This window comes from Gymnodraco acuticeps, unplaced genomic scaffold (genome assembly GCF_902827175.1).
Source record: "Gymnodraco acuticeps unplaced genomic scaffold, fGymAcu1.1, whole genome shotgun sequence".
NCBI classification, from domain to species: Eukaryota; Metazoa; Chordata; class Actinopteri; order Perciformes; family Bathydraconidae; genus Gymnodraco; species Gymnodraco acuticeps.
The window spans coordinates 685379-698238 of record NW_022989913.1 but is presented as its reverse complement, the minus strand read 5'-3'; the positions used below and the strand labels follow the sequence as shown (position 1 = coordinate 698238).

Genomic DNA, 12860 nt, shown 5'->3' with positions numbered 1-12860 from the left:
CACACACACAAAGTCATCCGCACAAGGAACAGATGGTAACTCATTAAACGTGCTGACATGAATATCTCTGCAGTACCCTACAGCTGTCATTCCTCATCATTCAATTATATCCCTGTTAATATTAAAGTAACACTTGAAGATGAGACGAACATACATTAGTCTGCTCATGCACAGAATGATATGTCGTTGGAATATTGACATTGAGGTATTTTGTCAAAAATATTGTGATATTTGATATATTCCATATCGCCCAGTCCTAATACGGTCACACAAATTACCAATAAAGCAACATATTTTGACACCTATTACTGTGGTTTAATTCACTGAGGGTGCTGTACAGGTGAGAAGATGTATTAAACATCTTTTGAAAGGATTAGAATGATATACATTGAGTGTATTTGAACTTCCTGTCTGTGTCTCTCAGGTTGTTGAAGACACAGTCACTGGAGTGGTTCTACACTAATGTGAAGACGCGCTTCAAGAGGTTCGGCAGCGCCAAAGTGCTGAAGACTCTTTACAGGAAGCACCTGGTGGAGCACAGCGCCCTTTCAGAGTTTACAGGTAAACCAATCTGTTTATTTGTGTTGTGGATAAAAACTGTTGCGGTCAACTTTGATGATATGAATTAATTTGTGGTATGTGACGCATTTTGAAAGGGTTCATATATCCTGAATCTGACCCCTTCTGATCTTTTCTACGAGTGTAATCCCACATTGAAAATGTTTAAACGGATTACTGTAGAGAGAATCTACCCTTATGAGAAGTGATAATGTGTTTTCTATAAGGTTGTATGTACAGGTTGTGTATACCAGTATATGCCTGATTTATTTTGTGTGTGTATACATCCATGTGTTTGATATCTCAAAGCAGTGTAGAACAAGAAGTTGGGAGGAGAGGAAATAGGATTAAGCTCTTGCTTGACTTTTATCGTGCATAACTTCTGCAGATTATTATTTCTGCTGCCAGTTCCCAAGTCTCTTTTTAAATGTTGTTGGCTTCCTATTTCCTTGGTGGAGGAAATGCAAATAATAATACTACCACTACAGTACGGTATGAAACAATAAGTGTAGTATAATATATGAAGATATCTAAAAAAAATAGCAAAGCACATAAATAAATCAGTCCAACGGAGTCAGAGAAGAGCTTTGTTGGAGCCACCCAACCCTGAAAATGCTCTGGTGGTGCTACAGTGTCGTAAATAACACCATTCACCAGGCAGCACATGCTCCTCCAACATGAATGGTCAGAGCGGTGAGGAGTGCATCTGCAGGCCTTTACTTCAGAGTCTCTGATCTGCTGCAACAGACGAGGGATTTCAGAGAATTATGAGTGATTGTGGAGGAGAGGTCGCGGCTGCAGAGGATGCAGAGCTGTGACCCCGTGGGAGGAGGACTGATGTGGGCTGGCATCAGGCCACCGCTCAGCGTCTCCTTCTGGTTTACTGTTTTCATTCTCCGCTCACAAACACACACTGTATCATACATTTGAATTTGTTTACGACTGACCTGCAAAGCACAGTTTTCATCCAGCTGCCAAATGTGCACCTGCATAGTCTGACTCATGGAAAACTGACCTTACTTTGCATAAAAACAATATGAGCTGCATGAAAAGCATCAGAATCAAATCAAATCAAATCAAATTTTATTTCTATAGCACATTTAAAAACGATTTTCGGTCGAGCCAAAGTGCTGCACATGCAGATAATAAATAACACATTCCTACCGATGTAAACAGAAGACAATAAATTACAACATCAAATATAAAAATCAAACACAGGGAAGTGTCATGAGTCGTGCTCTGCTCTGATTAGAAGGCCAGGGTGAAGAAGTGAGTTTTTAGTTTGGATTTAAAAACCCCTAGGGTCTGGGCCGACCTCACATGGAGGGGCAGAGTGTTCCAGAGCCTAGGGCCAGCCGCCGCGAATGAATAGAGCTGACATTTAGGGAAATAGCTGTGGGTAGAGCATCATCATGTTGGATTTCAACCCAGTCTCACGGCATTTCGTGTTATAGTCACAAAATTAATTTAATCTATTGATTTGTGTTCACCAACACGATTTTCGCATTTTTTTCGTGTCACACAGAACGATTTTAAAAGCAATGTATTTCTATTGGTAGTATGTTTCGTGCCTGCACCACGTCTTTTTGTCCGGTCACGTCTTGGAAGACCAGAAGCTGTGTGGTTCATAAAAACATGTTCTTACTCACCCTTACCTTAAGCCTAACCCTTTTATTTTAAATTGTATAATTTTGTTGCCGTCAGTGAGGAAAAGAAATGGGGCTCAGAGCCTCAGAATACTGAAATCTGTATTTAAAAAAATAAATAAAAAATGTTCCTTCTAATTTGTTATTATTTGGTGCAGGCACAAAACATACTACCAATAGAAATACATTGCTTCTAAAATCGTTCTGTATCAGAATACTGAAATCTGTATTTTTTTTAATCTGTTTTTCCTTCTAATTTGTTATTATTTACATTGCTTTTAAAATCGTTCTGTGTGACACGAAAAAAAATGGCGAAATCGTGTTGGTGAACACAAATCAATAGATTCATTTTGTGACTATAACACGAAATGCCGTGAGACTGTGTTGTAGATTTGTGTTGCAGTGAAACATTTCCTCCACACTGCCACAGCCCCGAACACAGCTCAGAGACATCCTCCTCTAAAGAGTGGGATGAATAACAAAGTGACCCTGAGGAAGAGACACGTACAGAACAGACAGTCGAACATTACTTAGTGCTTATTAGGGCCCGAGCACGAGAGTGCTAGGACCCCAACGGCGTCCTAGCACGAAGTGCGAGGATCCCTATTGTTATTCGTGGAATTATTATTATTTTTCATCTGCTGGCGTTTCCTGTTTTTGAGGCCTTTAGGATGCTGACAAAGTTGTATAATTTTGCACGGATTCCAGAACCGGTGAAAAATACAATATTCTGGAGTCAATGGGTTAAAATATTCCAACTTGCTCGCTAGCGCCACCTATCTCAATTCCATTTCGGAAAAATTCACAAAGTCGCACCGTAACTCCGAATGACCTGAAATTTTGCACACATATCCGGGTGGACCTGCTCTACAAATAATCTAATTGGAACCCTAAGCTCCGCCTACATATTTTTTTTTTTAATTGGCAAATTTACATAAACAGTTAAATATTCACTTAAATTTCAATTTTCAGTTTTTCAACACCAAACTTCGTATATAGTATCGGTGGAGGGTCAGACACATTACCCTAGGAGATGAACATGTTCAAATGATAATTATTTCCGCCATTAATTAAAACGTACTCGCAAAAAGGCGGGGCTTATAAAGAAATGCTCATAACTCGTCACCAATGTATCCATTCACCACAGATTTTGGTGGAAAGGTTTAATCTGTCTTGGGAAATAGGCATACCAAATAATTTTAAATTAGGACAATAGGGGGCGCCAAAAATACCACAAATGTATAACTCAAGAGCGGATGTACGAATTATTATTTTATTTTTTTACACATACTCTCGGGGTGACTACAAACTCAGATTTAAAGTGTCGCAACAAATTCAGAATGTGGGCGTGGCCTATACATTTTTTTTAAATTGCGATAGCATAAAATGAGCTTCGGACGCAAAACTTGGGTCACATGTCAGAGCCCACGACCTTTTCGAGAATGTAAACAACAAACCTACATTTTCAAAAAAACTGCTCACTAGCGCCCCCTATTGTGTGGTAGTCGCATATAGTTTCTCAGAACTTCACGAATTTTGGCACAGACATTCCTCATGGAATTGCGGAAATATTTGTACATACATTCCATTAGCCCCGCCCCCCAAAAAGTCGGCCATTTTGAAATATGTGCGTTTTTTATGCATTTTAAGCACATTCGTGCCGATTCCTCCTAGGGGAATGATCGGAAAAATTCCAATCCAGGACACGTTCAGACCCTATCCAATATGATACTTAATGGAGAAGAACATTTTTGATAGCTCAATCGTGGAGGTCGTAAGCTAACAGCGAATACACCATTGTTGACGATTTACATGTCGCAAATTACTCCAAATTACTCGGATATAGTTAATCCGATATTCACGAAACGCTGTATACATATTGCTATTATGATTGCACACATATTTCAAATTGCCTTCCATTAGCCCCGCCCCCCAGAAAGTTGGCCATTTTTTTAAATGTGCCGTTTTCAGCCATTTTACGCACGTTCTTGCGAACTCCTCCTAGGGGAATGATCGGAAAAAATCCAATCCAGGACAAGTTCAGCCCATTTCCATTGTGATGCTAAATTGCGAAGGAATAGTCGATCGCTCAAACGACGACATCGTAAGCGAACGGAGAACTTTCCATTTTTGACGATTTACATGTCACAAATTACTCCAAACTACTCGGATATAGTTATTCCGATATTCACGAAACGCTGTATACATATTGCTATTATGATTGCACACATATTTCAAATTGCCTTCCATTAGCCCCGCCCCCCAGGAAGTCGGCCATTTTGAGAAATGTGCATTTTTCATGCATTTTCAGCACATTCTTGCGAACTCCTCCTTGGGGAATGATCGGAAAAATTCCAATCCAGGACAACTTCAGCGCATATCCAATGTCATGCTACATTGAGAAGGAATAGTCCTTCGCTCAAACGGGGAGCTCGTAGGCTAACGGAGAATGTACCATTTTTTACCAATTATATGTCAGATAAGCTACTGAGCCCTGCCTGTCTGCCTGGCACATCAACTCTCAAACACACACACACACACGCACACACACACCTACTGTTAGTCCAACAACGCCCTTTGCTGGCGGCATATTCATTACAAAAGACACTCGCTAACCCTAACCCTAACCCTAATGTTTATTTGTAGATATCTCCTAAAGCCTACAAATAAAGTGTGACATGTAGGCCTGTTACATTTGTTATTGAGCGATATATATTATACACACTGTTCTGCTTTCTGCACTGCCCTCAGCAGCTGTTCTCACTGTAACATCACCTAACATCCAGGGGACATGTGAGTAGTGAGTAAACAAACGGTAAAGGGCAGAAAGTCTGATGCACATTTTATCATCTCAAATAACTTATAATCACAACGGGAACAGTTTGCAGAGCTGTGCTTTGTTGACAGAAGTCCAGCCATGCGTCACGCCTCTTTTAAACATCACTGTTGGCTTAAATCGTCTCAGGAGAATACTTCAGTGTACCCTCGGTTATAGCTCCTCCAGAGACACTCCTCTCTCCTCTAAATCAGTGTATCCTCGGTTACGGCTCCTCCAGACAGCCTGACTCGATAATCGATCCTCGACGACCCTTTAGAGAAATTTGTTTTCCTTCGACATCCGTTTCCGGGTCGCTGCCGGAGCGCCTGGGAGTCTGGGACGCGAAAATTAGAGAAATGACAAACGGCTAATTTCCCAGGACTCGCGCACGTTTGCTTGACGCCGGGACGACCTGCCGCCCTCCCCGACAGGCGCACGGACGCGAGGGCCCGCTCATCACTGCGCGCACAAGTGCGACCGCAGTTTTAATTTTGCATTGTAAGGCAAGGCAAGTTTATTTATATAGCACTTTTCAACACAAGGCAATTCAAAGTGCTTTACAAAAAATGAAAGACATTAAGAAAATGGCATTTAAAATCAGTCATTAAAAAGAAAAGATATTAAAAGAAACATTAAAAGAAAAAATACATGGATAAAAGTTACAGTGCAGTCTAAGATATGAATATATCAATTAAATGCAGCGGCAAAAAGAAAAGTCTTCAGCCTGGATTTAAAAGTAGTCAGAGTTGCAGCGGACCTGCAGGTTTCTGGGAGATTGTTCCAGATATTTGGAGCATAATAACTGAACGCTGCTTCTCCATGTTTAGTTCTGACTCTGGGGACAGAAAGCTGACCAGTCCCTGAAGACCTGAGAGATCTGGATGGTTCATAATTTAGCAGGAGGTCAGAAATTGTAGTATTGAAGTACGGACATTGAGAGCAATAAAGAAAGCTGTCAGAATTAGGTTAATGATGGGCACAAAACCAGACATATATTTGGTTAGGTATTCATCAGTCTTTTTTTTAATCATTTATAAGGACAAACAGACTAAAGTTCTACGGCCATGCTTACGGATCTGTGAGGCTGTACTCACAGTAGTGATTTTAGCAAAATTCTCATGTCAGAATCTTACATGCTCAACATGCAGATATAAGGTTTACCATCTGAGTTGAACACACCACACAACTGAGGCTGATAGGAATGTAATATGTGAAAGTAGGCCTATTATGTTATAAACCAATACAACTTTAGATTTTATGATGGCAGATGAAAAGTTAATGGGTCAACAAAGCACTTATAAATCAGTCTAAAGGGGACAATGTCTGTGTATATATAATTGCATTTTATACAACTCGCGTTGAAATATTAAATATAAGGGACTGCAGAGGTTATGTCACAATGTGGGTTTTAAAATGTTTTTGTAGGATGACATTACATTTGACTTTACATGCCAGGCTTTTGTTTATCATTTTTGTTTTATATTATTGTTCCTACAGTATTTCAAGTTTTTATTAAAGGATCGTTATCATTTAAATGTTGTACTGTATCCAAAATGACCTATTATAAATGTACGATGCACATTACATTAGCATTATTTGTCTAGTGTAAAAGTATATGTAGAAACTAGGGATGGGAACGATTCATCGAATATTTTCAGGTTCAATTATTCAGTTATTAGAATATGAGTTATGAATATTTGTATTGTGTTTTTTTTTTTTTTTTTTTTTGGGAGGGGTGCCTAAATTGATTACTTATGATCAAATGGAATAATTCAATGTATACGACAGTGCCATAGCTAAGTGTGTTAGGTCTAAAGGTGTGTTTTGCTCCGCTCACCGGTCCCTCACAGCGGGCAGAGCTGCAGGTGCTGATCTCTCTCTCTCGCGTCCGGTTATACTTCACTCGCGTTTATGTCCAAATCCATCAGATCTAGCTAGTTCTAGATAACGATATGGCTGCTGCCCCTCCCTACACGCAGATCACGCAGACTCCAACCTCATCTTATGCCCACATTCCAGCTGAGAGGGTCTTCTCTACAGCTGGCCTGATTGTGAATTGTCTCCGCACCGCCTCTCCCCTGAGCATGTAGACATGCTCATATTCTTAAAGAAGAATGAGTATTGAATAGCTGCATTCTGTGCATAGGCCCTGTTATAGGTTGTTGATCTCTGTTGTAATAGGGTTACGTTACCCTAACCCGTTAGGCTGTTCGTGTATGATCCCTCTTTAATTTAAAAACCAAGTTATGTTTTAAGCATGAAAGCTGTAGGCCTATAGCTGTCAACTGTTCAATACATTTGACAAATTCCACTTGGTTTCTATACTTATTTTAACATGTATTTATTTATTTTTCTAAATTATTATTTTTTTGTCAACATTTTTCCCACTTTTTTATTTTTTTTATAGGATATATACATTTCGGTTAATCGGTTAACCGTTTTTTTGGGGGTTGAATATTCGAATATACATTTGCTTTCAAATTCCCATCTCTAATAGAAACGTATTACAAGGAGATAAAAACACTTGAGTATAAAACCTTTCTGAGAGTCTCATGGTGCCTTTAGGGTGCCTGTGACCTTTTCTGATGTGTCCAGACTCATTAGATGTTACAACACAGATGTACACACACACACACACACACACACACACACACACACACACACACACACACACACACACACACACACACACACACACACACACACACACACCTCTATATATTTATACCAGGGGTCACAGAAACACAGTCCATGCTGCTGCCCATGAAATACGTCATTTTGTCTGCAGGATATCTCAGATCAGTGAACTCATGCTTGCCTGAAGAGTGTTCAGCAATGAAAGAGACGAGTGCTCTAAATAACAAATATATAAATAACTACAGTTCACATCGTTTGATATAAATCCTCTCTTTGCTCGTTAAAATGATTGGAAGTGACCTTGTGTTCTGTACTGTACCTCTGAACCAGCGGACAGATCAGGTCGCTGGTAATACCACATGTTAGGCCACGCTAATGCACTTACATAACCACAAATGGCTGCATTGTTTAATGAATATTTACACAACGTGAAAAGAGCTCAGGTCTCAGCATTACAAGGAGAAACTATCCATGATGTGACAAACCTATAGTGGCAGTGCAATGACATTTAAAAACAAGTGGCAATACAAACCAGAATAAAGTCAGGCTTGAATTAATATAAGATTTAAAAAGTGAAGAATCAAATTATGCTTCTTTGTCTAGATTCATGGAATAACAGATATCTTGCATTGATTGAGGAAAACCTGACAACAAATGAAACTTACACAACCCTTATGATGGCAACAAGTCTTATCAGTGGACAATTTATTTCAGATTTATCCACAAATAAAATGCAAAGTAATTATAATCATTATCATTCTGTGTGTGTGTGTGTGTGTGTGTGTGTGTGTGTGTGTGTGTGTGTGTGTGTGTGTGTGTGTGTGTGTGTGTGTGTGTGTGTGTGTGTGTGTGTGTGTGTGTGTGTGTGTGTGTGTGTGTGTGTGTGTGTGTGTGTGTGTGTGTGTGTGTGTGTGTGTGTGTGTGTGTGTGTGTGTGTGTGTGTGTATAGAGGGCAGCGGCTACGAGGAGAGTATCTGCAATGAGGGAAGCATCAGTGGGAGCGACTCAGCCTTCTACAGACAAATTGAAGGTGATGATATGATTTATATTGACATTACACAGCCATGATTTTACTGTACAGCTATTTATTTTTGTACTATTTAATACATTCAGGTTTTTAATTAAATTAATCAATCAAACTTAATTTATAGTGTACTTTTCCAAACGAAACGTAACACAAAGTGCTCCATAAAATGTTAAAACAGTTTTTATCCTCATTTTTCAAATGTTAGCCAACGAAAGGTTTTGTGCATTAGGTAGATATAGTGTGTACTGTATTCAATATCTAAATATAGTGTTAATTATGCTGTATCAAGGAAAGCATTGTATATAAAGTCTCCATCTCAAAGTATTACTGAATTAAAGTAGAGGTTGAATGAATAAATGAATCTGTATTGTAAATAAGAAGTTAGTCAGGAGATGGTTAGCTTAGCTTAGCATGAAGACTGGAACAAGAGGAATCAGCTTATAGGCCCTTTTTTAATTTAGTTTGTTTGTACTCATTAAACAATATACAGTATGTCTTTATTACTGAGCTTTAGAGGTGTTGGTAGATTTTGTTACGTTGAACAAAGTCAGGCCTCTCAGTTTCGCCTTATCAGGCTAAGCTAAGCTAACTAGCTCCCTCTTATACCTAAATGAATGTCTCGGATGACTATGCAAGAAGAAAGCGGTTAAGCACGCTTCCCAAAATGTTAAACTGTTCTATTAAAACTCGATTTTGTCAGATAAAAAAAGGCTGGGGTCATGATATAACCTTTTCCGTGTCAGTTTATATTAAATTATTGCGGTGAGCGTCATCTTTAGCGCTCGGGCAGCTACATGCCCAGTTAGTTATTTAGTCTCGTAACAGTGAGTGCTTAATTCCAACTCCATACCAGAGTCGCTGCAACTGACCCTCTGTGGCCTCATTATTATTATTATTATTATTATTATTATTATTATTATTATTATCCAGTTCAAGGTTTTTCTGGGATCATTGTTATCCTCTCATGAGATCATAAACTCATATTTGTTACCAGCTGCCATGAATTGAATGCTTTACAGCAGATGGACCAGCTGAGGGATGAATTGTTTCATTTTGCTTCTCGTTGTAATCTTTTGGCAGTCTGTTCTGTTCTCTTGTTTGCTGACCTGCTGTGGTACTTTTCCCAGTTCACTGCTCCAAAAGGATAAGTGACGGCATGAATGAGAAGCTGAAGCGGCCTGATGGTCACGTATCTGTCCGTAGAGCCTCAGTAACACAAATGTGACCGTGAAAACAGATTAGCAGCAAACGGCTTGAAAACAGACACAAAAATGATGCATTAATCCCCCCTGTGTTTTTGCATTGATTGAAAATACAACAACAAAACAAGTGATTATTGTATGATTTATATATGTTTCTTGTGTTCAGAGCACAGCATGGCAGAGACCCTCACTGTGGCCTTGCGGGTGGCAGAGGAGGCGATAGACGAGGCCATTTCCAAGGCTGAGTTCGATACTGCCAGCCAGGTTATTTACGTTGTTCACATGTTATAAATACCCCGTCATGTTGTTAGATTGCATATCTACACACTGCCTTGCACTTTGTGTCACATAAACTGCTGTTTAACTTGTTTTCTTTCAAAACTATGTACTATAAAATCCTGTGTATTATTTTTAGCCAGTAATGTAGATGCTGGAGTATGTTATGTTGTCCCCCTGAAGTCCTATGATCATGTTCCTCCTTAATCTGACACCTGCTTTTTCTCTTTTGGGTCAGAGTTTAAATCAGATTATAGAAAACAATCGGGATTACGCTGCAATCCAAATGACGGTTTAATACTCCAGTATAAAAGAACATCAGGGCCATTGTGAGGCCACAAAAAGAAAAGCAAACTAATGTGGGTTATTGGCCATATTTCACATAAGTTTACATCACAAATTAAAAACACTGTCGGATAAGATAACAAATAAGTAATTTTTTTAAGCTATACGTAAATGTCCCATTGCTTGCTTTTGAAGGGTTCTGCTTCATCTGCAAAGTGTCACTAAATAAAAGGTACAACATCAATTTAGGAGATGAAAAACGAGACAAAACAACTATAAAGACACAAAAATCGCTACAAAGAACTTTAAAAGCAGCTTAAAAAAGACTCAAAGTGCTACAAGAGCTAGACAACGACCACAAAGAGACTCAATGACGACAACCATGATGAACAACCATGAACACTGATGGGTTGTGTGGCCCTTTACATCTTGCTGTCGTGGTTCATATTATCTCAGGATAATTTTGCTAAAGCTACTTCTTAAAATATTTATAACTCCATCACTATCTGCAAGTGAAATGCCAAAGCACACTTCTGTTTCCGCAGCCACTTTCTAAAACACTACCGTATGTTCGAAAAGATTTGCTCCCCACTAATCCGTATCCCAAAGCTTTTGAACTTAGTACAGCAAATATGTATATTTAGAGCGTACGTTTAGAGGCGTAATCAGCTTATGCTTTGTATTTGTGTGCGTGTGGTGCTGAATAGCTTTCTAATTTGTTTGTGTGTTTGTTTACCAGGAGAAGCAGAATGAGGCTCTGTACCTGCGGGAACACAGAGGACAGCTCGTTGAGGAACTGTCCAAAACTATTGTGCAGAAAGTAAGAAAGGAAACAGATTTTGCCTCCTGAGTTGCAAATACACACTTTGCACAGTAGCAGTTGTATAGTGTATGGTGAGGTTGACTCACTTTGTTTCAAAATCCAGTGTGTAATACTCAATCATCTGTTTTTCTACTCCTAACATGTTAAAAACATCCTGAACATATTGAGAGAGAAAATCAGCTGATGTTTGATTTCTGCATTTGAACAGAGAAATCCTCAGAACTAATCATCTCCCTGTGTCTCTTAGATTATTAGTAGGAGAAACACTTTGGCTGAGATGAGGGCAGAATATGACCAGGTTTGGCCAATTGAAAACAACACTGACCACCTTCATCATCATCATCATCCTCATCATCCTGACTGTGATCAAGCCTCCAGCTCCATTGAACACCAACCAGGCCTCTGGGTAAAAACGTCTCACTTTAGTTTGACTTTGCAGTAAATGAACAGGGATGTGTTCAAAACAATTATTTTTTAAGTGGTATTATAGTTATTATTAAAGATTAAACCAGTGGTTATGTACAAAAATAAGTTTAGAAAATGAATTTTATTTTACATTTCTCAGAAGGTTTGATTTTAAGGTTTTATATAAGCCATTTAATATAGCAGAAAACTATTTGATAAGAGAATTAAAAACCACATTAATATAATATCACACAACTCAAGTGAGCAAAAAGGTTTTCTATTGACACCTGCTGGTTAAACTTGTTAACAGGCTCTATTAACTTCACCTTATTGCAGACTCCCAGTGTGACAATAACTTTTATTTTGATCGCTCTCCTCTCAGAGGTCACACTCTGCTTTCTCCCTGCTGGACAATAATCCTGCCGGTCGAATACAAAGCACTCAAACGCTGAAGAAGAAGGAGGGAGGCACGCTGCCGACCTGGAAAAGTGTCGACCGGCTGGACAACGCTGGTGAGATCCTACTGCTCTTTAACTTTTAAAACCAACCATGCATCCTTCTTTTGATTGGTTCATTTATTTATTTAGCATAAATTACTGTCAATAATGTGTCTGTTTCTGCATGATGTGTGCGCTCACATTGGTAGCGGTGTCGTCGGTGTCCCGCCCCGGCCTGCTGACGAAGAGGAAGAGCCCGTTCTTCAGCGCCCTGGAGAGGGAGGCTGAAGTCGTGTCCGCCTACGAGGGAGTGAGCTCCGATAACGAAACCAAAGCCGACAGCTCGTGGGGCGGCGTCCTGCAGGAGATCCACAGGAAGATGGCCGACTCTAACTTCAACCTGCAGGACGGGATCCCCTTCCAGCTGCCGGGCAGCAGAGACGAGCTGTTCTCCGACTCGGAGGGCGAGAGGAAGCCCAGATCTCTGCTGGCGCTCTTTAAGAGGAAGGTGCCCACTGAGATCAGGAAACCGGCATCCTCCAGGGGGACGAGCATCATCGACGTGAACTTTAACGTGGAGGGAAATGGAGAGGAAGAGGAGAGAGAGGTGGCTGCAGAGCCAGAAGTTCTGAAAGTGAGGAGATCCCGGAAGAAAAGGAGGAGTAAAAAAAAGTTGTCTTCTTCTGTGCGGGTAGGAAATATAATTTCAAGAAACTAAGAACAGATGAGATGAAATTAGATAGAAA

The 12860-nt window shown here is 39.7% G+C and overlaps 1 protein-coding gene across 2 annotated transcripts in view; it reads left to right on the top strand.

Moving 5' to 3' along the window:
• Positions 1-12860, top strand: part of si:ch211-106h4.9 (rab effector MyRIP) — a 40494-nt gene that overhangs the window by 20936 nt on the left and 6698 nt on the right. For both annotated transcript variants that reach the window (XM_034208480.1, XM_034208481.1), the window contains 7 exons: positions 425-561; positions 8609-8689; positions 10055-10152; positions 11189-11269; positions 11520-11678; positions 12060-12189; positions 12324-12805. In XM_034208480.1, the coding sequence (XP_034064371.1) occupies positions 425-561; positions 8609-8689; positions 10055-10152; positions 11189-11269; positions 11520-11678; positions 12060-12189; positions 12324-12805 (1168 nt within the window). The remainder of the gene's footprint in view (positions 1-424; positions 562-8608; positions 8690-10054; positions 10153-11188; positions 11270-11519; positions 11679-12059; positions 12190-12323; positions 12806-12860) is intronic.